The sequence below is a fragment of the Rhamphochromis longiceps genome, linkage group LG8 (assembly GCF_057381845.1).
Source record: "Rhamphochromis longiceps isolate RC_006_pf linkage group LG8, R_longiceps_female_GT1.1, whole genome shotgun sequence".
NCBI lineage: Eukaryota > Metazoa > Chordata > Actinopteri > Cichliformes > Cichlidae > Rhamphochromis > Rhamphochromis longiceps.
Genome location: NC_140564.1, coordinates 19,200,588 through 19,222,432, shown reverse-complemented (window position 1 = coordinate 19,222,432; position 21,845 = coordinate 19,200,588). Strand labels below are relative to the sequence as shown.

General features: G+C 41.1%; 2 protein-coding genes across 2 annotated transcripts; one reads left to right on the top strand and one right to left on the bottom strand.

The window, feature by feature from the left end:
• Nucleotides 1-184: 184 nt before the first annotated feature.
• Nucleotides 185-5,565, top strand: prodh2 (proline dehydrogenase 2). Its single transcript, XM_085416307.1, has 11 exons — nt 185-249; nt 384-749; nt 843-1,033; nt 1,990-2,116; nt 2,450-2,521; nt 2,614-2,694; nt 3,220-3,363; nt 3,497-3,663; nt 3,764-3,874; nt 4,421-4,509; nt 4,698-5,565. The coding sequence occupies exons 2-11, from the start codon at nt 522-524 to the stop codon at nt 4,877-4,879; spliced, it is 1,392 nt and encodes a 463-aa protein (XP_085272433.1). The 5' UTR covers nt 185-249; nt 384-521; the 3' UTR covers nt 4,880-5,565.
• Nucleotides 5,566-5,875: 310 nt separating this feature from the next.
• On the bottom strand, nt 5,876-20,657 carry LOC146663520 (eukaryotic translation initiation factor 3 subunit C-like). Its single transcript, XM_085416306.1, has 23 exons — nt 20,513-20,657; nt 15,415-15,532; nt 15,258-15,323; nt 14,971-15,160; nt 14,753-14,878; nt 14,470-14,524; nt 13,777-13,886; nt 13,525-13,667; nt 13,212-13,365; nt 12,824-12,927; nt 12,485-12,626; nt 12,163-12,288; nt 11,912-12,005; nt 11,525-11,712; nt 11,161-11,385; nt 10,863-11,054; nt 10,297-10,468; nt 10,057-10,216; nt 8,645-8,710; nt 6,812-6,899; nt 6,505-6,670; nt 6,331-6,372; nt 5,876-6,083 (listed from the first exon to the last, which is right to left on the bottom strand). The coding sequence occupies exons 2-23, from the start codon at nt 15,510-15,512 to the stop codon at nt 6,007-6,009; spliced, it is 2,784 nt and encodes a 927-aa protein (XP_085272432.1). The 5' UTR covers nt 15,513-15,532; nt 20,513-20,657; the 3' UTR covers nt 5,876-6,006.
• Nucleotides 20,658-21,845: the final 1,188 nt, after the last annotated feature.

The following is a 21,845-nucleotide window of genomic DNA, read 5'->3' as shown; positions in this document are numbered from 1 at the left end:
ATACAAAAAGACTAGATTCAACATGATTATATATCTTATACATGATATCTATACACAGGTGAGCTTTTCTTGTCCATTCGTTTGATTTCATTCTAAGGGTCAACCTGATGTTTACTCAAATTTCCAAGTTGTCATTTATTAACCAGCGAGTTAACCAAATATGATAAATTCTACCGGCTCACACTTGGACTGTCAAAGCTTTGGCTTTTCATTGTTTAGCTCTTCCGAGTGCCACTGTTAGGATGGACGGTAAGGTGTTTGTTTATACAGTTTTATTACTGCAATGGATAGTAACAGACGCTGCTTCTGATTCATCATGATTGTGACTGACCGTTCTTGGAGTAAGGCCGACTAACTGTACAGACACTTTCTTCTTTCAACAGGGAATAACTCTTCCTGAGACGATCACTGAGAGTCTGTATTTTATTTAACACACTGCTGCATTTGAGAGGAAACAAAGAAAAGAAAAAGCTTTATCTACAAGCTGCATCAGTCACGCACTGCACACTTCTCCCGGGACCATGCTGTGCTCCTATTTACGTCCCTCTCTCCCTCACATTTTGCCGCTGAGGCTCCTGAGTTCTGCGGCCTCCAGGGTGGCAGCGGTGAAACAGCATGAACTGCTCTCAGACACTCTGGCCTTTGAGGACCCCCGTGCCTTCAAGGTGAAGAGTCTGGGTGAGCTGCTTCGTGCTCTGGGCGTTTTCCGCCTCTGCTCCTTCCCAGCGCTGGTTAATAACTGTGGAAAGGTGAGACTGCGGTTTGTCAGAAAAGCTTCAAAATATACAAATTGACATCTGGCATTCAATCCATTCACTACTTTCCTCTTCTGCTAATTTCAGTTGATGTCGGTGGCACGCACGCTCCTGGGGAAAAGGGGGTTTTCCTTGCTGCTGAGGCCCACTGTGTATGCCCAGTTTGTGGCTGGAGAAAATGAGGCTGAAATCTCACAGTCCATGCAGAAGATGAGCCTGCAGGGAATGAGACCCATGCTGGCCGTGCCGATCGAGGAGGACCTCGGAGAAAGCACCGGGTATGACTGAGTCTAAGAAGTCGCTGAAAGGCTGCTTCAAAAGACACTTTTTAATTTTCACTCAATGTTCCTAGTACTTGGAAGTTTCGCAGCTGCTGGGCAGATTTTAGCCTTCACTACACTTTAGATCAATGCATGTGGATGTTTAGGTTTTTGGGACACTTATTAACTTAACTTAATTGAACAATGATGTGATTTTGAAATACAAGAACAAATAAATACATTTCTAATTTTGCTAGAGACAGAAACACTCATTTAACTGCACACAACCATGAAAGAAACACATCACAAATCACAAATGTGAGAAAAATCTGATGCAGATGTTTTTTGCTTAAAGAGCAGTTGAGTGGGAGAGATTGCTCCCCTCAAAGCCAGCCTTACAAACTCAATAGCTCACTTGTGCAGCTACAAACAATGTCTTTAATATTTGTCTTGCACCTATCAAATATTAAAGACATGAAATAAAATAAAATGTTTGTGGTATTTATTTATTTTGATAAAAAATAGGCAAAGAAAAGAGTGTCAAATATTCATATATGTTCTGAATTTGGTCAACGGGAATCCAATACACACTGAGAGTCTGATAGAAGCTGTGTTTCCTCTGTGGAAGCTGAGACTGCTCGTAGATTGATGGATTTTTATCTTGAAATCTTGAAATTTCTTAAAATCTCTTCTCAACAGGTTTGCATTAATTTGTACATAATTTCAGACATTTCATACGTTTTTTTGTTTATGTATGTTTCTATGAATTGTGGCTTGTAGACTGTCTGAAGTCTGCAGTATAGGTCCCAGCCCACCTCCTGCCTCTGCATCTCAAGCGTATGAGGACAAAAGTTAAAGGACCTCACACTCAGCTCCAACCCACGACACACACAACTGTGCACAGCTGTTACACCTGAGTGTGAAGTCCACTCTTCGCGGTTCTCATGTTACGGTTTATGGTTTATCGCCTGCAGTGAGAAAAGATACGACGACAACATGGACACCATGCTGGAGTGTGTGCGAATGTCCCACAGCAACGCTTGGAGCAAAGACCCGATGATGCAGCTGAAGATCACAGCGCTGCTCAGCCCAGAGCTGTGTGTAAGGCTTCCAAATCAGAGTCCCCAGTCCTTAATATTATTATTTTTTAGAACAGATGCTCGAGGAGACTTTAAACTTTTTTTTTTTGAGTGGGTGGGTAGGTGGAGGCATTTCTGAGTATTCTGGATGTATGGGAACTGGGGTGTTAACATCAGAGGCTTCAAATGTGTGGGAAAAAAGATAAGGACACACATTTCAGAGTTTGGTGTATCCACAGCTGTTCCAGGTTGTTCTTGAATGTGCAAACCCAGCTCCCCCTACCTATCTGCCTTACCTGTTTTTATTCAGTTTTGACACTGTTTATTTCCTGAAAATGTACGTGTTGTATTAAAGGTAAAACTCACAAACATCATCAGGCAACAGCCATACGATCTGAATCTCCTCATCAGATCAATGGATGGTGAGGTGAGTCCACAATTCAACAAGTGATCCAGTTTCTTAGGTGTCACCTTTCAGTTCCCATATAAAGAAGTTTTGCCTAAAATCGTCTCTTTCAGCCAATCAGCTTCCCCGGTTTAGATGAAAAGGAAGCTGCCCACTTACGATCTGGCCTACTGAGACTCAACAAGATAGCCGAGGTAGGGGAGAGACAATCGAACACTTAACAAATGCTCCCATAGATGGGACCTGTTATGCTCACACACTTTTATTCTGAGATTTACCAAGAGTATTCACAGTTTTAACAAATAAAAACAATTTTAAATATGTAATTCATGCAAATATTGGCATTTAGACGGTCTATTAATGCTTGTCTCTGTAATGCCCTCTGCCTAGAAGCCCACTTTGTTCCGATTGGCTGCCCCTCTCCTGACTTAACCAGAACTTGCTGGTTGTAAACTCCACCTCCTCAGTCAGGGCCAAAACTGTAGCTCTGACTGTGCCTGAAGTGATTATAAATGGGAGACCATTTCAAAGTGATGTCAGTTCGGCACAAGTATACAAAAAATAGTTGGGGATTATATTATTTTAAAATCATGCACGACTGTAATTGAATATTTATTAAAGAAAACAGAGAGAAGCACAATACGCCCACTTTGACACATGAAGCAAATTTAATAAGTGTAGATGCAAATTTTGAATGAAATGAATAAAACTTTTTTTAGGCAAGTGTGAACAAAGTCAGAGTCCTGGTTGATGCTGAGTACACCTACATGAACCCCGCCCTCTCTCTTGTCGCCATGGCAATGATGAAGAAATTTAACAAAGATGGTACCTGGATCTGGAACACATATCAATGTTACCTGAAGGCAACTATCTTTATCTTTATTTCTCTTCTCATATTATCATCAAATATCAGACACTTTATGTCACTTGCACTGAGACAGTTAATGGTTTTAATTATAATTCTTTGTGTCTGTGGTTAAATTCTGTGGTTATCAGGACTCCAGGTCTCTCCTCTTAGACGCGCTGTCTCTATCCAAGAATGAGGGTTTCTGTTTGGGTGTCAAGCTGGTGAGAGGAGCCTACATGGACAAAGAGAGAAAACTAGCGATGAAAGAGGGTCACCAGGACCCCATCCATCAGAGCTGGGAGGACACCAATGACAGGTTGGTTAGACAGAAGGAAAATGTCCTGAGTGCAACAGTCAACTATCATTTTTGTTTATCTTGATTTGACTCTTGATACATTTCACGTCTTCTTGAACAGTTATAACGGATGCCTTGATTTGATGCTGGACGTCATATCCCAGGAACCTGAGCGGTACAGGATCATAGTGGCCACTCACAACGAGGAGTCAGTGAGACGAGCCGTGAAACGGTGAGAATCCACAACGACGTAATCGAGGTGGTATGTGTGCAACATATGCATAATGGAAGTGCAGTTATAGGTGAGCCAATGTAAAATCCATACTAGAGTGATAAGGTTGACAAATCAGCAAATGTTTTCATAACTACTTTAAATATAAAAATACAACAAACTGTTAATGTTACTGGATTGTTGTTTAGCTTTGACAGGCAATATCTGGCAAGTTTTTCACGGGCTTAACTCAGATACTCAACTCTGCTGCTCAACCACCAAATGCTTTCCAACAATAAGATTGTTTTTCCAAGTAGCATTGTTACATCCAAGAAATAATCACAAACAATTACTTTTTTGCAGAATTTATGATACTTTCAACTGTCTTGCAGAGCAAATACAATAAGGATAAAATGAAGCTTAGGGGTGTTCCTTTGGTCTTATGTGATAGAGGTTTATAGATGTTTATTGGTGAGAAAGGTACAACCCTCAAATGTATTTATGACCCCTAAAGGTTGGGAATCACTGCCATTTAATATATATAAATGTTGTGCACATGCTCATCAGAATGGAGGAGTTGGGGATAGAGAGAGATGGAGGCTCAGTGTGTTTCGGTCAGCTGCTGGGCATGTGTGACCACGTCTCCCTTACACTGGGTGAGCTGATTTTCGTCACATCACAGCTTGACTGATGCACTTAACATAACTATTAAATGACTGTCCACGCTTTCATCACCAAAACTGATAAACCTATGCACAATCACTGCCTGAGTGGGTTGAGAAAGGAAGCTATGGTTTTGACTTGTCTGACAATCACACCATCCCATCTCTCCTCTCCCTTCCAGCTAAGGAGGGTTACTCAGTGTACAAGTCAGTGCCCTATGGCTCAGTGGATGAAACGCTGCCCTACCTGGTGCGCAGAGCTCAGGAGAACCGCACGGTGTTGCAGGGAATCCGGAAAGAAAGAGACCTACTGAGGAAAGAGCTCAATCGGAGACTCCGGCTGAGTTTAAAGGGAGCCAGCTAACAATCAACCAACACTGAACTCTGCAGTTTCATATTAACGTTTGCAACCAGGAGGTGGTGTGGAAAAGATCTTAGTGGGGAGCACTGTTGTTTAATACACTTTCATAGGTGTAATATCCAGAAAGCTCCTGAAAACTACTACTGGGCCTGTTATTTAGCAACAGAAGGTAAACTGAATTAAGCATAAAACATTTAATTAACAATGATGATTAAGGGAGTGGCACTCCAATTTCGTTGTACTCTGTACAATGACAATAAAGTCTATTCTATCATGTTAATGTGTGTGGGCGAACTGAATAAAGATCGGATCATGAGAGAACACTGTATTTGATGGACAGGGTATCAAAAGATTGCTTTTGTGTACTTTAATGTATGAAATGCTTATGAAATGTAATTAAACAAAAGAACATGATGCTCAGAAATGAGGATTTATAAAACTAGACCGAAGAAACGGATTCAAACTTCTCTACAGAGTAAGCTGCTATTGCAAGATTATTGGGGAATTTAATAAACAACTTTCCACTGCTTCGCCAGAATGTGATTCAAGTTGCTGTGAAGCATCGACTAATCAGTAATAAATGTCAGTGGTAGTGACACAGTGACTGTCCCATGGTTTGTATTTACCCAAAGTTACCGAAGCACTAAGGCTTGTATGTATGCCACAAAAGATGTAACACTTTGTAATTAACCCTCGACCCTGATAAACATAGACGTTAATGATTTTGAATGTGTGGGGAGGACTCAGTTTTCCACACATTTTTTAAAAATTTTGTTCCACGCTTTAGTGTCTTTGTGCTGAATTAAAAAACAAAAAACCAAGCACCAAAACACACTTTATTTATTTGATAAATATTAGTCAATAACACATTTTTATCCCTTAACTGTACTGCCACACTGTAACGTCAGTAATTTCTGTTAGAAATAATAAAACTTCATATTTATTGGAAGTGGAATATTACATTCTGCAGTTGCTGAGACAAAGCAGCACTAGCAGACATTGGAGTAGCAGCAAAACAGTTTTATTGAGGGAGCACGGCCAAGAGCCAAGCACACAAACATGGGGTGTTGATCTTGTTTTGAAATGAAGACCAGCTCTACTGGAAAAACTGAAATCCACAAACTTCAAGCTCAATAATTTCCTTGATTTTGATTCCTGTAACCGCCTCTCTGGTAACCCGACTGCTTCTGCTGGTAAGATTTCTGATCTGCGGTTGTACAAAGACAACAATCATCTCATTAGTGTTCACACAAATTCATTAAATCACAACAAAAGAAGAAAAAAACAAACAAACCTCAAAATAAATCAAAACACAAAGGTGTTACACTGAAGGACTTTGCATGTTTTCTAGCAATTGCAATTGGACGAATTTAAAATAGCATCTATTGCTGAAAACATAACCCAACCTCATTAACATATGAAACAGGAAACAACCTCAGTGAAATTTAACATACCTCTCTGGTAGGATTGCTTCTGTTGGTAGCCACCTTTCTGATCTGTAATACAAATAAAAGCTCATTATCATCTAATAGCAAGATTAGCCTATGATAACAAAAGTACACAAAGAAATGGTTCATGAAAGGTTAAAAATAAGTTCCCAAAGTACTGTGAGAACAAGATGAACTTACCCCTGTTGAAGTAACCTCCATAGACGCCCTGTTTGAGGTCAAAGACGCGCTCGTTGTTCTCCACCAAGTTGCCCAGTTTCTCTGCCAACTGCAGAGCCATGTTCTGCAGAGACGTTGGCTCAGTGCGGTGCATCACTACCGTCTGTGTGGGCTGGTCGAGTGACGCCTATTTTGAAGAGAAAAGAGGGGGACCCACATTAAGGGCAGATAGAAAGTAATCACAAATATAAACACTCAAATATAAAAGCCCCCATGAGACTGCTGTGTCTATATTTTCAGTCCACAGAACAGAAACGTCGAGTCCTACCATCAGCTCCTCGTTGATGATCATCTTGCTGATTATGCTGTGGACTGTGGGCATCTCCAATTCAAACATCTCAGACAGCGTAGCCATGCTGAAGGACAGACAAGCGTAGTAAAATTAAGGTTTGGCAGAACAGTGACCGATCATCTTTGGTCTGTGGGGAAGCTGCAGTGGTCTACAGAAATCTGTGGTTTAGTAAAGACTGATGAAACTAATACAGTGGGGCAAAAAAGTATTTAGTCAGCCACCGATTGTGCAAGTTCCCCCACCTAAAATGATGACAGAGGTCAGTAATTTGCACCAGAGGTACACTTCAACTGTGAGAGACAGAATGTGAAAAAAAAAAAAAATCCATGAATTCACATGGTAGGATTTGTAAAGAATTTATTCGTAAATTAGGGTGGAAAATAAGTATTTGGTCACCTCAAACAAGGAAAATCTCTGGCTCTCACAGACCTGTAACGTCTTCTGTAAGAAGCTTTTCTGTCCCCCACTCGTTACCTGTATGAATGGCACCTGTTTGAACTCATCATCTGTATAAAAGACACCTGTCCACAGCCTCAAACAGTCAGACTCCAAACTCCGCCATGGCCAAGACCAAAGAGCTTTCGAAGGACACCAGGAAAAGTATTGTAGACCTGCACCAGACTGGGAAGAGTGAATCTACAATAGGCAAGCAGCTTGGTGTGAAAAAATCAACTGTGGGAGCAATCATCAGAAAATGGAAGACATACAAGACCACTGATAATCTCCCTCGATCTGGGGCTCCACGCAAGATCTCATCCCGTGGGGTCAAAATGATCATGAGAACGGTGAGCAAAGATCCCAGAACCACACGGGGGGACCTGGTGAATGACCTGCAGAGAGCTGGGGCCAAAGTAACAAAGGTCACCATCAGTAACACACTACAACGGCAGGGAATCAAATCCCGCAGTGCCAGACGTGTTCCGCTGCTGAAGCCAATGCATGTCCAGGCCCGTCTGAAGTTTGCCAGAGAGCACATGGATGATACAGCAGAGGATTGGGAGAATGTCATGTGGTCAGATGAAACCAAAGTAGAACTTTTTGGTATAAACTCAACTCGCCGTGTTTGGAGGAAGAATACTGAGTTGCATCCCAAGAACACCATACCTACTGTGAAGCATGGGGGTGGAAACATCATGCTATGGGGCTGTTTTTCTGTCAAGGGGACAGGACGACTGATCCGTGTTAAGGACAGAATGAATGGGGCCATGTATCGTGAGATTTTGAGCCAAAACCTCCTTCCATCAGTGAGAACTTTGAAGATGAAACGAGGCTGGGTCTTCCAACATGACAATGATCCAAAACACACCGCCCGGGCAACAAAGGAGTGGCTCCGTAAGAAGCATTTGAAAGTCCTGGAGTGGCCTAGCCAGTCTCCAGACCTCAACCCCATAGAAAATCTGTGGCGGGAGTTGAAAGTCCGTGTTGCTTGGCGACAGCCCCAAAACATCACTGCTCTCGAGAAGATCTGCATGGAGGAATGGGCCAAAATACCAGCTGTGTGTGCAAACCTGGTAAAGACCTATAGTAAACGTTTGACCTCTGTTATTGCCAACAAAGGTTATGTTACAAAGTATTGAGTTGTATTTTTGTTATTGACCAAATACTTATTTTCCACCCTGATTTACGAATAAATTCTTTACAAATCCTACCATGTGGCTTCATGGATTTTTTTTTTCACATTCTGTCTCTCACAGTTGAAGTGTACCTCTGGTGCAAATTACTGACCTCTGTCATCATTTTAGGTGGGGGAACTTGCACAATCGGTGGCTGACTAAATACTTTTTTGCCCCACTGTACATCTGTGCTCACCTGATGGAGTCGTATACACTGCTGTAGGTGAACAGATAGGTCCTCAGTGACTCTTCTTGGATTTTCCTATAGAGATTGAAAATGTGATGTCACTCAGGGGTAAAACCGCAAAGAATTCTGGGAACTCGTGGCAAGCGGTACTAGCGCACGCAGGCTTTCAATTGAAATCAGTTACACAGCGATAAAAAGAAACACAAAAAATGTCAAGAAGCTGTTGTATTATTAACTGCAATAGCCGGTCGCATGACAGCCACGGGAAGCCGACGGGTAAAGAGATCGGTTGTTATCGGATTATGTCGTTGAAGAGAAATTGTTCGAGTCCTGTTTCCGAAGTAACAAAGAGGCAACGGGTGGCCTGGATTGCAGCCATTCAAAGACAAAATATAACGTCCCAGAACACTCCAGCTCACAGGTTAGTCTGCTCCAAGCATTTCCACAAAGGTCAGTCTGCTGTTGTAGTTAATACGTCATTTTTCTTAACATAATTGGTGATATAGGTTACAAGCAAGTCTGGTGCTGAACAGAAATTGTCGCGCTATGCTCCTTTATTTATTGTGCATAAATAGTGAATTGTCCTGACACAATATTGTGTTTCTCTTCTGTTATTATGGTACATTGACAAAAACATATACTTTTATTCACAGGATAAAACAGTTGTTTTGTATCACTAATTGCCCAGTACGATTACAGCATACAGTATTATTGTCACTGCTACATTTCTGTGATGCGTACCAGAAATTATTTCTACTACTAATTAATTACCATTGAGCTCAAAGGTCCTATTAATAAACGGTTAACGAATGTGTATCTATGAGGACGATTTGTGAGACTGGTAAACTTATATGTACGATGGTCTTTACTTTCTACACGGTGCATTTCAAGGTCCTGTACCCATCCGTCGGTAAACTGTACCTGGGCTTGTTGCAGTGACCTGAAGTTACTAAACTTCACGAGTGTATGCACTCACTCAAAGAACCGTATAATTATAAATATGAGCGTGGTGAAGTTGGGCAGCACGCTAACATATTTTGTCCCTCTGTGTGCTCGTAAGGATCTAACACTTTCACTGGTTTGATTTTTTTCCTCGTATCTTTTCTTTGACTTTTCATTAAGTCTGTCTTTGTACGGACCGGCATTGTTCTCCTTCGTTTTGTACATACCTTTTTGTGGGGCAAAGAAAAAGCAAGAATTTATTGGAACCGAAGAATGAACGTTTTGCGGTGCTGCAAATGCTTGCATTTGATGCAGGTACTTGGATTGTTTTGCCACGAGTTACCGGCATGCAATGCGCGAAAGTCACGTGGTCTGTCAATCTCTATTAAAAAAACAAAAAACAAAACATAAGGACGTCTAAGTGGGATTATCACACTGGTGAATGAACCAAGTGATGAACAGGGGCAGTGTATGCTAACCTGACGAGCATCTCGCGTACTCTCTGTGCCTCGGGGAACAGGTCCCAAACCTTACTGTTCATCTTCTCATTGATGATGAAAGAGTGGCAGGTACGCCAGTCTCCCATCTTCATGGCTTTGCTGGCTGCCACCACGTGCTCCCTCATGCTCTCTGGGGGTCCTGGAGGACAAATAAAGCTGTGGTTATCCTCTGTGGATGAAACTTCCTGCTACAACGAGCTCTCGTGATGCGTTTCGTACCTAGCAGGGGCTGTCTCTCCCCGACCCTGAGCTGGTGGTGGAACTGCTTGCTGATCATCCGGCGGCGGGCATCAAACTCATGGGCGGCCATGTAGGGTATTTCCAGCAGCATGGCTGACACCAGGTACACACACTCCAGCAGCTCCAGGTTGATGTGCATGTGGAACGGCACCTATTAGGGAGGATAAACGTCACGATGCATGTGTGTATCATCTAATGGATGTCTGACACATCAGTGTTTTAAAAATAAAGACCCAAACATTTGTCGTTTCATTACAGCCTTGATTTCACACTATTGTGGACACAGGCAGCTGGAGACGCCATGGAATAGTTGGCACATTAATGTGAGGTCAAGGCCCATTTAGGGAAAAAACAAAAAAGTAACTAGTCACCAAGTGCACATGAACAATTGTATGAAATCTTCTGGAAATCTGTCCTGCAGCTGTGAGAGAGGGGCCCAAAAATTCACTCACTCACAGAGTAAATCCAGGTTACAAGCAGGTCAACACTGACAGAGAAACCAACATGTTAGTTAGAGTTAACTGCTCTGGTCAGACAGCACTTACTTGTCTTCGCTTTTCAATCTTCTCCTGCTCTGCATTCCTCTCCTGCATGTTCCTCATGAGCAGACCTTGACCCAGCAGCTCCTTGGCACGGCCAGAGGACTGAATGTCCAGCAGTGCATTGTGGGCATCTTTAATCATGCCCTGCCTAAATGCACAAATGCCAAGTTGGACCATTGTTCTGTTGTACAGGATCTGGTAGGAGGAGGGGAAAACGGTTAAAACAGGCGATCTGTATATACAACTAATAGTTAGAGTCAGAACACGTTCATATGAAGAAATAATGATTACGAGTGCCTACCTGTACAGGTGGGTCAGCGTGTTGGATGTTGTCCTGCAGGTGACTCATCAGCATCAGGTCACGTGCCTGGTACCAGCGTGAGTGCAGAGCATGGTGATATATGTGGCAGAGGATAGCACAGGTACGGATACGGTCGGTGCGATCCTTGGCGTAGATGAACTTGCAGAGGCGGTCCATGATCACAGCGCTGTCCTCTCCCTCGCTCTCCTCCTGGTCCTGCTCGGACTACACAACAGAAAATCACTTCAGCACACCATTTTACACCTTATGCATAACATTTCATTAAACATCATAAAAATAGCATCATGATGCAGATGTTTGTCAAGAAAAGAAAGTTCTGATTCTGCACAGTGCCGTCTCTCACCTTGGTCTCTCCCTGCAGGCCCAGGCTGCGTCTGTGAGCTTTGTAGTCAAACTTGTAGTAGGTGTGCATGATTCTGCGCAGGTAGACACGGCAAATTTCTTCTGTGGAGCCTTTGTTCTCCATGTAGGTGAGCAGCCGGTCAACGATGCCACAAACCCTGCCCTCATCTTTGAGATTGTCAACGTATTCTGAAGGAAGATTTTAAAAAAAAGAGAGGAAAGAATAAGCAAAATACATCCATGTGAGCAGCAAATACAGCAATACAAATTTCAAGGGTGATGTAAATCCCACATTTTAGATTGCAACCCGTTAATCCACATTTACAGTCCTAACACATTCACCCTCACAGCAGTTAATAATCGTCACTCAGGTTTTGGCACCACTCACCCTGAGAGTGGGGATCAGTGTTCTGCATGATCTTTGTAAATTCTTCATCCATCCTTTCTACCAGGGTTAAGATGCATCCGCGCACCCTGAAAGGCTAACAAATACACACAAAGAAATGAATACCAGCCCATAGTTCACAAGACAGTTGATACAAATGCAGACAGTTCAACAGCTATGTGAGTGTTTTATTAGTCTAAACTGCTTTCTTTCTTTAAGTCCACAGATTGCTTGGGGTGGATGAGTGGGATCACCTGATCGGAGACGGCCAGATTCTCGCTGTCCTCTGCGATGTTCTCTCCAATGAAGATGTTGTTGTGCTCAAAGAGAATGTCCAGCAGCTCATCTATACAATCCAGACACTTTTTCCACATGTCAGGCTAAAAAAGGAGACAAGCCAGAAGAACCATAACTCAGGAACTCATTCTTTTCAATCCAAAATGTTAAACAGCACAAATAATTTTTGTGATGACTTGCAATTTTAAGATATTTCATGTAACATGAAACACTACAGTAAATCACAGGAACCCTTTTGGTTTTGTTGATACTGTAAGAATTAAAAGCAGTGTCACTCACTTTCATGAAGGCTGCCAGGTTGGGGTTGTAGTCGTACAAGGAGGCAATAATGTTGAACTTGATCTTGACCAGGATACCTTGGCCCAAGTTATTCTCTGCAGCGATGGCTGCCAGAGCATGAAATAGCTCAATTTGAGCCGCCCTGTCAGTGAGGGAGGAGAAAAAAGAAAAAAAGGAGTCAGGATTTGTTCAGGAGAAGAATTTCTCTGAAATTCATATACTGGACATACTTCCACATGACACACCTGGTTTTACATTGACTGGATATCAACAGTCGTGTGAATACGTAACTTTTTTTAAATATATATTTTTAAGCTTTAGTGATAAATGCAGTCGTACCTGTCTGTTCCCTTTTTGCCTCTTGCTTGCAGGATCTCATTCAGCTTCTTCACCACCACCGCTGTGTTGATCTCGGTGCCTTTAGCAAACATTTTGGGTTTCTCCTGAATGGTCGCAATGGGGGAAAAAACAAACAAACTTAAAATTAAAAATACAAACAACGTGTTGAATAAACTCTTAGAGGCAAGTTTTTCTTTTTACAGTCATTGATTTTGTTAAATTAGCCAGACAATTGCATGTTGATTTTATCACTGTCATTACTATAAATGAACACGTCGGCACTGAAACACAAACAAGCTAAACTAAAATAAGAAGCAGCACCGGTGCATCTATTCTTGTCCGGCCGGCATCAAGTCCAAACAGTTTTATATTACCATCTGTTCTTTACCTTAACCAGAGGTACTCCTCCCTTAACCTTCTCCCAGCCTCCCCCGGCCTCCTCGCCTCCTTCCTCCTCAGCCTCCTCCTCAATTCGTTCTTTCTGTTTGAGCTTCTTCTTCCTCTCCTCCTTCCTGACTCCAGGCTTTTCAGTGTCCTGGGCTCTGAGGACAGACACAGTGTTTGGTAACAACACATTCACTCTACATGACTCTCTCTGTGGTAAAATTTGACTTAAAATCTAAAAAGTGTTTCAAAAGTTTTCTGAAGTATTTAGAACTTGCATACATTTTTTGTGCAACACAAAATAGAGAAAAACTCACTTCTTGAGGAAGAGCATAGACATGGATGAGGTCTTTCCTTCTTCCTTATCAGAGGTTTCACCGCTGCTGCCTGACTGGTCTGAGCCCCAGTCTTCATCATCATCATCATCGTCATCATCTTCATCAGAGGAAGAAGACTCATCCTTAGAGGGAAAAACTCTAAATCTTAGCTCAAGTAACTGTACAAGTATTGTGTCTTTCCCACCAGATCTTCCGCTTTTCTTGCTGTAGTTTAGTTAAATGACCTCTTACCCCAGATCCCTTGGCAGACTTTAGAAACTTGGTGGCTTCTGAAGGCGCCTCAGGCTTTTTCTTCAAGAAGGACTTTGATGACACCTCTCCTTCACTGTCAGAGGACGAGCCTTGTGGACCAAAAAGACAAATCAGACGATGCTGGCTCCTTTCCCCTCAGCACCAACACACATTGATCATCTCATCATTTGCAGCTAATCTTTGTACAGCACGTGAAAATGTGACTGACTGAAGCACAGAATGAAGTAATGAAAGGGGGCAAAAAACTCTTAAACTGAGTTTTTAAGTAATAATGTACAAAGTAAACTTCATAATTTACGTAAAACATTCTAAACTTCATTAGTTATAACTGATTAATCTGCTGCTGGAGTTTCTTCTGAGTAGATTAAAAACAGTCAAAAGTTTCAACCGAACAAACTTTTAAAATCAGCTTAGTTTTTGCAGTTAAACTTCAGATTCTGTATAATATATGTATAATGTATAATATATCATGGAGCTGGACCTTCAACAGTCCTTTTTAATAAGCCCATTTTCACTGGCAGCCTACAGGTTGATGTACAAGAATGATTGATCACTCATGATGAGACTTGACACGTGCACTACACATAGACACATTTCACCTATGCCCCTATTGAATCCTATGCTTTCCGGGTTGAATCCTTTACACATAACCTGTATAAACAACCAGCTCACCAGAGTCCTCTGGCTCCTTCTCCTCCTCCTCCTCATCTGCAGACTCCTGTGGATTCTAGCAGGGAGAGAGAGACAAGACATTCTGATAACTGCTTTTTTTAAGGCTGAAATTCGTATAAATTCTAATACACCAGATTAAATAACACCAGAAGGAAGCTGCTCAGCACATTGACAGTCTTTTGACCACAGAACAGATCTGATGAGACCTAAGTTTACACACCCCCCCCCAGAGATTCATACAATGCATAGAAAATAAACATGAAGATTTAGTCTTTGACTTTACCTCCTTGTATGCTGCTATTTCTGACTCAAAGTCTCTGTTGTACTTGCGGATCTTCTGACGCAGGGTGCTGAGAGCTTTTGCATTGTTCTTGTTCATCTTCTTCTTCCCCTCTTTATCCTCCCAAAGCTGTAAAAATAATGTTAAGTATTTGATTAGGACAAACACAATGACAATTAAATCATTAAATTGCAGTTTAATTTTTTGTCCAAGCTACTAACCTGGTTCAAGTAGTCCTCCAAGTCAGCCAGAAGGCGGATATAGAAGGGAGGAACACCCTCTTTATCCACTATATTCTTGCTTTTAAGGAAGGCTCGACAAAGCTGCTCAAACTCCTCCAGACATTTGGACATGTCTCGAATCTTCATAGCGTTGCGGATAGTCTTTATGAGGTTCGTCAACTCTTCAAACCTAAGATTCAAGAATAAATTTAGTCAAAAGAAAGAAAAAAGGGGCAAAATTTTGTATAGACTTTAAAGTTGTGACCTTTTAAAAATACCACACCAACCTTTTATCTTTGGCGCTGCGCACCACTCTTTTTGTGTCCTCCTCATCGTCGCTAAGAAGCAGCGACCTGTGAAAACCAAGTGCACAAGTCAGATCTTTACAGGAAGAACAATGTGTGTGATGAGCTTGTGATGAGATTTATTCCAAGTTTCACTTACTGCTTGAAAGTGGCTCCGGGTGCCTTAGGGGTGATCTCATCGGCAGATGAGGACTCCTCTGACTCACTGTCAGACCCAGTGGCAAAAAATCGAGACATTGCTGAAGGATGCTGTCAATCTGTAGAGAAATACAAAGTAATGAGTGGTATTACAAAGATGCAGCTCCAGAGTCTACATATGTTCTATCAGCACACATTCAGCTGACAAAGATAATCACTGTGCATCTAGGGCTGGGCCATATTATACCGTTCACGATAATACCGGTACAATGTTAGGCAACGATAAGAAAATGAAATATCACAATAGAATATGGGTAAAACGCGCATGCGCAGTGCCTTTGTTTTCATACAGACATGGCCAAAAAAGCACGGCGGCAACAGAGAATGATTAGGGGGAAAGTGGATTGTTGGGTGAAACGGATGAACCAGAATTGGTTTGTGAAAATGGTGCAGCTTCAGTGATGTGGAACTGGTTTGGTGTTTGTCTGACAGATACACACAAAGAACATTTTTTTTTGTAGAACATGCAAGTGGGCCGTTGTTATTCCCGTATTTGTCAGACTAAGGTGCTCGTAAATCTGGGAGTAATCTGGGTCCTAAACTCCGTGGACTTCAGGTCCAGCATCACTGAGAGTTAAAAACTGTCTAAATTCTTTCAACTTTAATAAAACAATCAGCATTGCTGCTTTACCAGGTGTAATTATGAAGTTTAACTTCCAGGCATCCATGAAAACAGAATTTATTACATTTAACGGAGTTAGAAGTTAGCAGTAAGTTATGGGAAGTTAGCTCGCTAGTTTTGCTAGTTACCTAAGCATGATATTGCATGTTCTGACTGAGAGATTTCTGAAAAAATTCAAACGTACAGCTCTGCTATCACTTCCAACATAAATGAAGACAGGAAACTAAACAGCAGTGACGTTTGTAGGGTTACTGAAGTTGGGCTAGGCAGTATGCTATGCTATGTTAGCATAACATAAACAGTGAAGCTGGAGGATGAACTCTAACACTTTTCCACTCGATAAAAGTTAACGTGAAGGTTCCTGATGGTTAGAGACATCTGCTATCGAATGGCAGGATGCTGTAAACGGACCAAACTTCAGTCAGGAGAACAACTGAGATAATCCATCCACAATACGAGGTTAGTCATTAATATACTGCAGCAACATGGGAATAGAGTAGCTGTGATAGAATACAGCATTAATGAATCAATGGTACAGAAGTGGAGGAAGCAAGAAGAATGAGTTTAATAAAGTTTGATTTATCTGACTGCTTTGTTTCGCTTTAATGTGCCTTATAATCCTGTGCACCTTATAGTCTGAAAAATACATATTTTACTTTTTTATTTGGCACACTGCAGTATAATGTTGCAAAGCACCTCTTTTTAACTTCAGTGGTTATTATACATGGTTATGCTCAGGATATGTCAGCCCATTTCTACTGGAAATGCCTTTTGGTTAAACTTTCAGCAAGGAATTTGCATTTGCACTGTTAAATTTGTATATAGCTTTAATGCACATAAAAAAACAGCTGCTTGTTTAAGTGAAAATAAATGGATGGGGTTTTTTTTGCGCTAGTAAAGTTGTGGAGTTGTATTTTGTCTCCCAGAAATTATACAGTCAGTTATGTCGTTATCGCAAATTTTCAAATATATATCGTGATATAAATTTTTGGCCATATCACCCTGCTCTATGTGCATCTATTTAAAAAAAAAAAAAAAAAAAAAAAAAAAAAAAAAGAAGAAGCTGATGCTTTAAGTCCCTTAATCACAAAGGGGGTCACCACACTGTAGTTTGGGAGATTAAAAAAAGAAAGAAGAAAAAGACTGTATTCCCTTCCTTATGCATCCTGAAAGGGATTTGTGTCCATTCTTATTAGTGATCAGGGATCTTTTGTTCATTAAACTTGAACCACACATAATCTGCTACAGGGTTTCCCAACCTTGGCACATATTTCACATTAGAAAAAAGAAAATCACACGGTACCACACAAAAGTGTCACAAAAAGCACATTGGTAATTTTCCCCCACGCGCCAGGTATAGTGTTTGTCCCCTGTGTGATATGACCAAAATCTCTTATCCCAATATAAGACGTCCCGATAATTATATAAATCACAAAAACTTAACATTTTCCGTAAATTCTGTGAATCTCGGGCAGCTCGACTCACGTGAAGTGTTTCTAGCTGGGCGTCGTGTACCTGGAGTGGAGTGTTTTAACTAATGCATGAAACTATACATTTTTAGACATAAGTTGTAACGGCCGCTGTTTTCTTTGTGAGTATTTATTACACAGCGTTCTGCGGATAAAAGCCTATTCTAATGTTTAACTCTAAGGTTTATTCTTTAGCACCTGAACTGCTCTTTTTGGCTTCTCATCCGTAAATGCTCTCCAAACCTTTTCACGTGATTCAGTTTATTTTCAAAAGTCTCAAATGGATCTTTAGCTTTATTGTGAAAGGTTTATGTGGAACTAAACCAGCAGACGCAATCCGGTTGTTCAGTGATGACGCGACGAATCCTACTTCCGGGTCTAAAGTAGTCTGCGTTTAATATGGCTTTTGTGTTGTTAACATGTTTAATGTTATGTATTTTCTTCTATTTGATCTCAAAAAGCTCCTAAAACAGTCAGTGATCACTGTTGACCTCCCTCGGCTTTTATTACCGCTAATCATTTATTTAAGCTCAGTTTTTAAAACCTTACGATGTAACTACAGCCCAGCCCATGCAGCAGTATATGAATGACTAACCTCGTATTGTGGATGGATTATCTCAGTTGTTCTCCTGGCTGAAGTTTGGTCCTTTTACAGCATCCTGCCATGCGATTACATTTGTTCCTGACCACCGAGAACACTCACATTAACTTTTATCGAGTGGAAAAAAAGTTAGCTTGTTTATATTATGCTAACATAGCTGTGTCGCTAGCGGTCACGTAGCACATCATTATATACCAGCTAGCCCAACTTCAGTAACCCTACAAACGTCACTGCTGTTTAGTTTTCTGTCTTCATTTATGCTGGAAGTGATAGCAGAGCTGTACGTTTTAATTTGTTTCCAAAACCCCACAGTCAGGACATGCTATATTGTATTTAGATAGAAGCTAGCGAGCTAACTCCCTGCTAACTTCTAACTCCGTTAAATGTCATAAATTCCGTTTTCATGGATGCCTGGATGTTAAACTCAATTGTTACACCTGGTAGAGCAGAACGCTGATCATTTTATTAAAGATGAAAGACTTTAGACAGTTTTTCAACTCTCAGTAATGCCATAGTGATCGTTTGATATATGGACCTGCAGTGGAGTTTAGACCCAGACACGGCTAGTGACGTCAGACTGAACAACCGGATGGTTTTACCGTCGTTGTTGCTAACGACAAGGCATAAAAACAGGCGCTTGTCCATCCATAGTATGGTTATATTAAATATATGAGAAAGATAGAACTTTAATAAATTAATATAGCCACTACAGTGACCATCAAAACGATGAAAAAAATATTGCCGTAAACAGTTCATTTTGCGACACCACGAAACAAACGATAGCGTAAAATGAAACGATAGAAGTTTTTATATCGTCATCCGATATATATCATTGTATCAAACAGCCCTAGTCCCCAGTATACATTTTTTTGCTTTCTTCTGCCACTACTCATGCTAGGGCCTTCATCCGGGTTGGGATTTTCTCCAAGACCCAGGTCAGACTGACTACTTTTTCTTTTAAAACATAGGGCCGATGTCCTGCAGGTTTTAGATGTGTCATTGATCCAACACAGCTGATTTAAATAGCTAAATTACCTCCTCAACATGTCTTTAAATTCTCCAGAGCCCTATTAATGGACTAATCATTTGATTCAGGTGTGTTGACCCAGGTACTAATCAGGTGGAACCAGACGATCTTCCACGGCACACCAGTTGGGAAACACTGGTCTACTATGCAACTCCACATTTGAAAATGGTAAATCCATTCAATATACTCAAACACATAAATAAAAATTTCTGGCTCCATATAGAGCATAGGTGTCAAACTCTGGCCCGCAGCCTAATTACATTTGGCCCACGAAGCCATACCAAATTACTACTAGAGCTGGCTTACTGGTATTATACAGCTAATATATATATTGTTTAGTATTAAGCTTTGCTTGTTCCATATTCAGTTTTTCAGAAAAACTTGTCTGAGTCCATAAGAAAAGATTCATTCTTATATCTGGAGGAAGATTTTTTTTTTCCCCCAATAAATATTAATGTTAGCCCGCGACTTTGTTCCAGTTTTGAATTTTGGCCCACTGTGTATTTGAGCTTGACACCCCTGATATAGAGGGTGTTTTATTACTTGGACGGCGTTAAACACCCGCCAAGAATAAAATGGTAATGATGATGATGATGATGATGATAATAATAATAATAATAATAATAATAATAATAATAAACCTGGGACAAATAATACTGTAGGTTCCACTAAAAGTTGCTAACGTGATGGCCTATAACAGTGCTAAAGCCTTTAATTTCACCCCAGCTGCTATCTGGTTGGCCAGTATTAGATAGTTATTGATGCAGCAACCGGCAAACAAGGAACCGGCGTTTCTCCAAAAGTTGATTCTGTTCATCTGGACGTAGCGTTTTCGATGGGAGAAACGTTTCATCACTCATCCAACTGACTTCTTCAGTCTCCAATGTTTCTCTTTTCTTTTGCAACTGTAGTGTGTATGATGTTTTAATTATTTTCCAGAAAAAAAAAAAACGTCCACCGGCCTTAGTGCTGACGCTTACATGCGTCTATACCGCAGACTATTTGGCTAATGCCAGCATACAGGCTAAACAGACTGGATTAGAGTGAACAAAGCAAATGAAAACCAAATTGCAGTATAGGTTACACGCCGTGCCCAAAATGCTTTACGCCAAATAAAACCAGATACAAAAAATACACAGCAGCTAACAAGGGTACAAGTTAACTGTATCATATCAGATAACGGAACACAAACGTGCCGCGGGGTTGTTGCTAAGCTAACACCCTAACAAGAAAGCATGGGGTCTCCTCGTTTGTGCAGCCGGTAAATAAGCATCGCTTAGTCACACACTCTTATCTTAAATCTTACTGAGCCAAACTCACCTACGACCGGGTGAAAGTGATGTTTCGTTTAAGCTGTTTTAAAATCCAGTTTTGCTGTATGAGCAGGCACAGAAAAGGCGTGCGGCACAACTGTTACTCGCGTGAGGACAGGAAGTGTGCTGACGTCATCACGCAAAAGGAGGACCCGGCCTCCACGGTCTACCTGGGCCGGGTCCTTCGAAGACCGAGAAGGCCGGAAGTGCGAGGCTGTGAAATTGGATAGTCTAGCCTTCAGATTTACGTCACCGCTGTCTCGGTTAGTGATGGAAAATTCGATTCTTCTTACTGAATAGAGTTTGAATGAGTCATTTGAGTCACTGAGTCAGTTGACCAGAGTGCAAAAAATTTACATTTTCACTCAAACTTAATTTGTTTCTCTTTTCATGTATATCCTACTGCTAAGATGGGTGATTGAAAAAGAAAAACAACTATTTTTATAATGCAAAAAATATTTTTTTTGGCGTTTGTAAACTCAATCTCCTCAGTCAGGGTCAAAACTGTAGCTCTGACTGTGCCTGAGGTGATTATAAAAGGGAGACCATACCAAAGTGATGTCAGTTTGTATAGAAGTATAGAAAACATAGTTAGGGATTACATTATTTTAAAAACAGGCACAACTGTAATTGAATATTTATGGAGAAAACGGAGAGAAGCACAATAAGCCAACTTTGACTACATGAAGCAAATTTAATGAGTGTAGATGCAATTTTTTATTTTTAAATAAAAAGTGATTCTTTTTAACAAAGATGGTCTCTGGATCTGGAACACATATCAATGTTACCTGAAGGCAACTATCTCTATTTCTCTTCTCATTTTATCATCAAATATCAGACACTTTGTTACTTTCACTGGCAGTTAATGGTTTTAATTATAATTCTTTGTGTCTGTGGTTAAATTCTGTGGTTATCAGGACTCCAGGTCTCTCCTCTTAGACGCGCTGTCTCTATCCAAGAATGAGTGTTTCTGTTTGGGTGTCAAGCTGGTGAGAGGAGCCTACATGGACAAAGAGAGAAAACTAGCGATGAAAGAGGGTCACCAGGACCCCATCCATCAGAGCTGGGAGGACACCAATGACAGGCTGGTAAGACAGAACGAAAACCTCCGGAGTATAACAATCGCCAATCATTTTTGATCTTGATTCGACTCTTGATACATTTCACGTCTGCTTGAACAGTTATAACGGATGCCTTGATGTGATGCTGGACGTCATGTCGCAGGAACCTGAGCGGTACAGGTTCATAGTGGCCACTCACAACGAGGAGTCAGTGAGACGAGCTGTGACACGCTGAGACAGCAACGTAATCGAGGTGGTATTTGATGTACAGAAAATCAA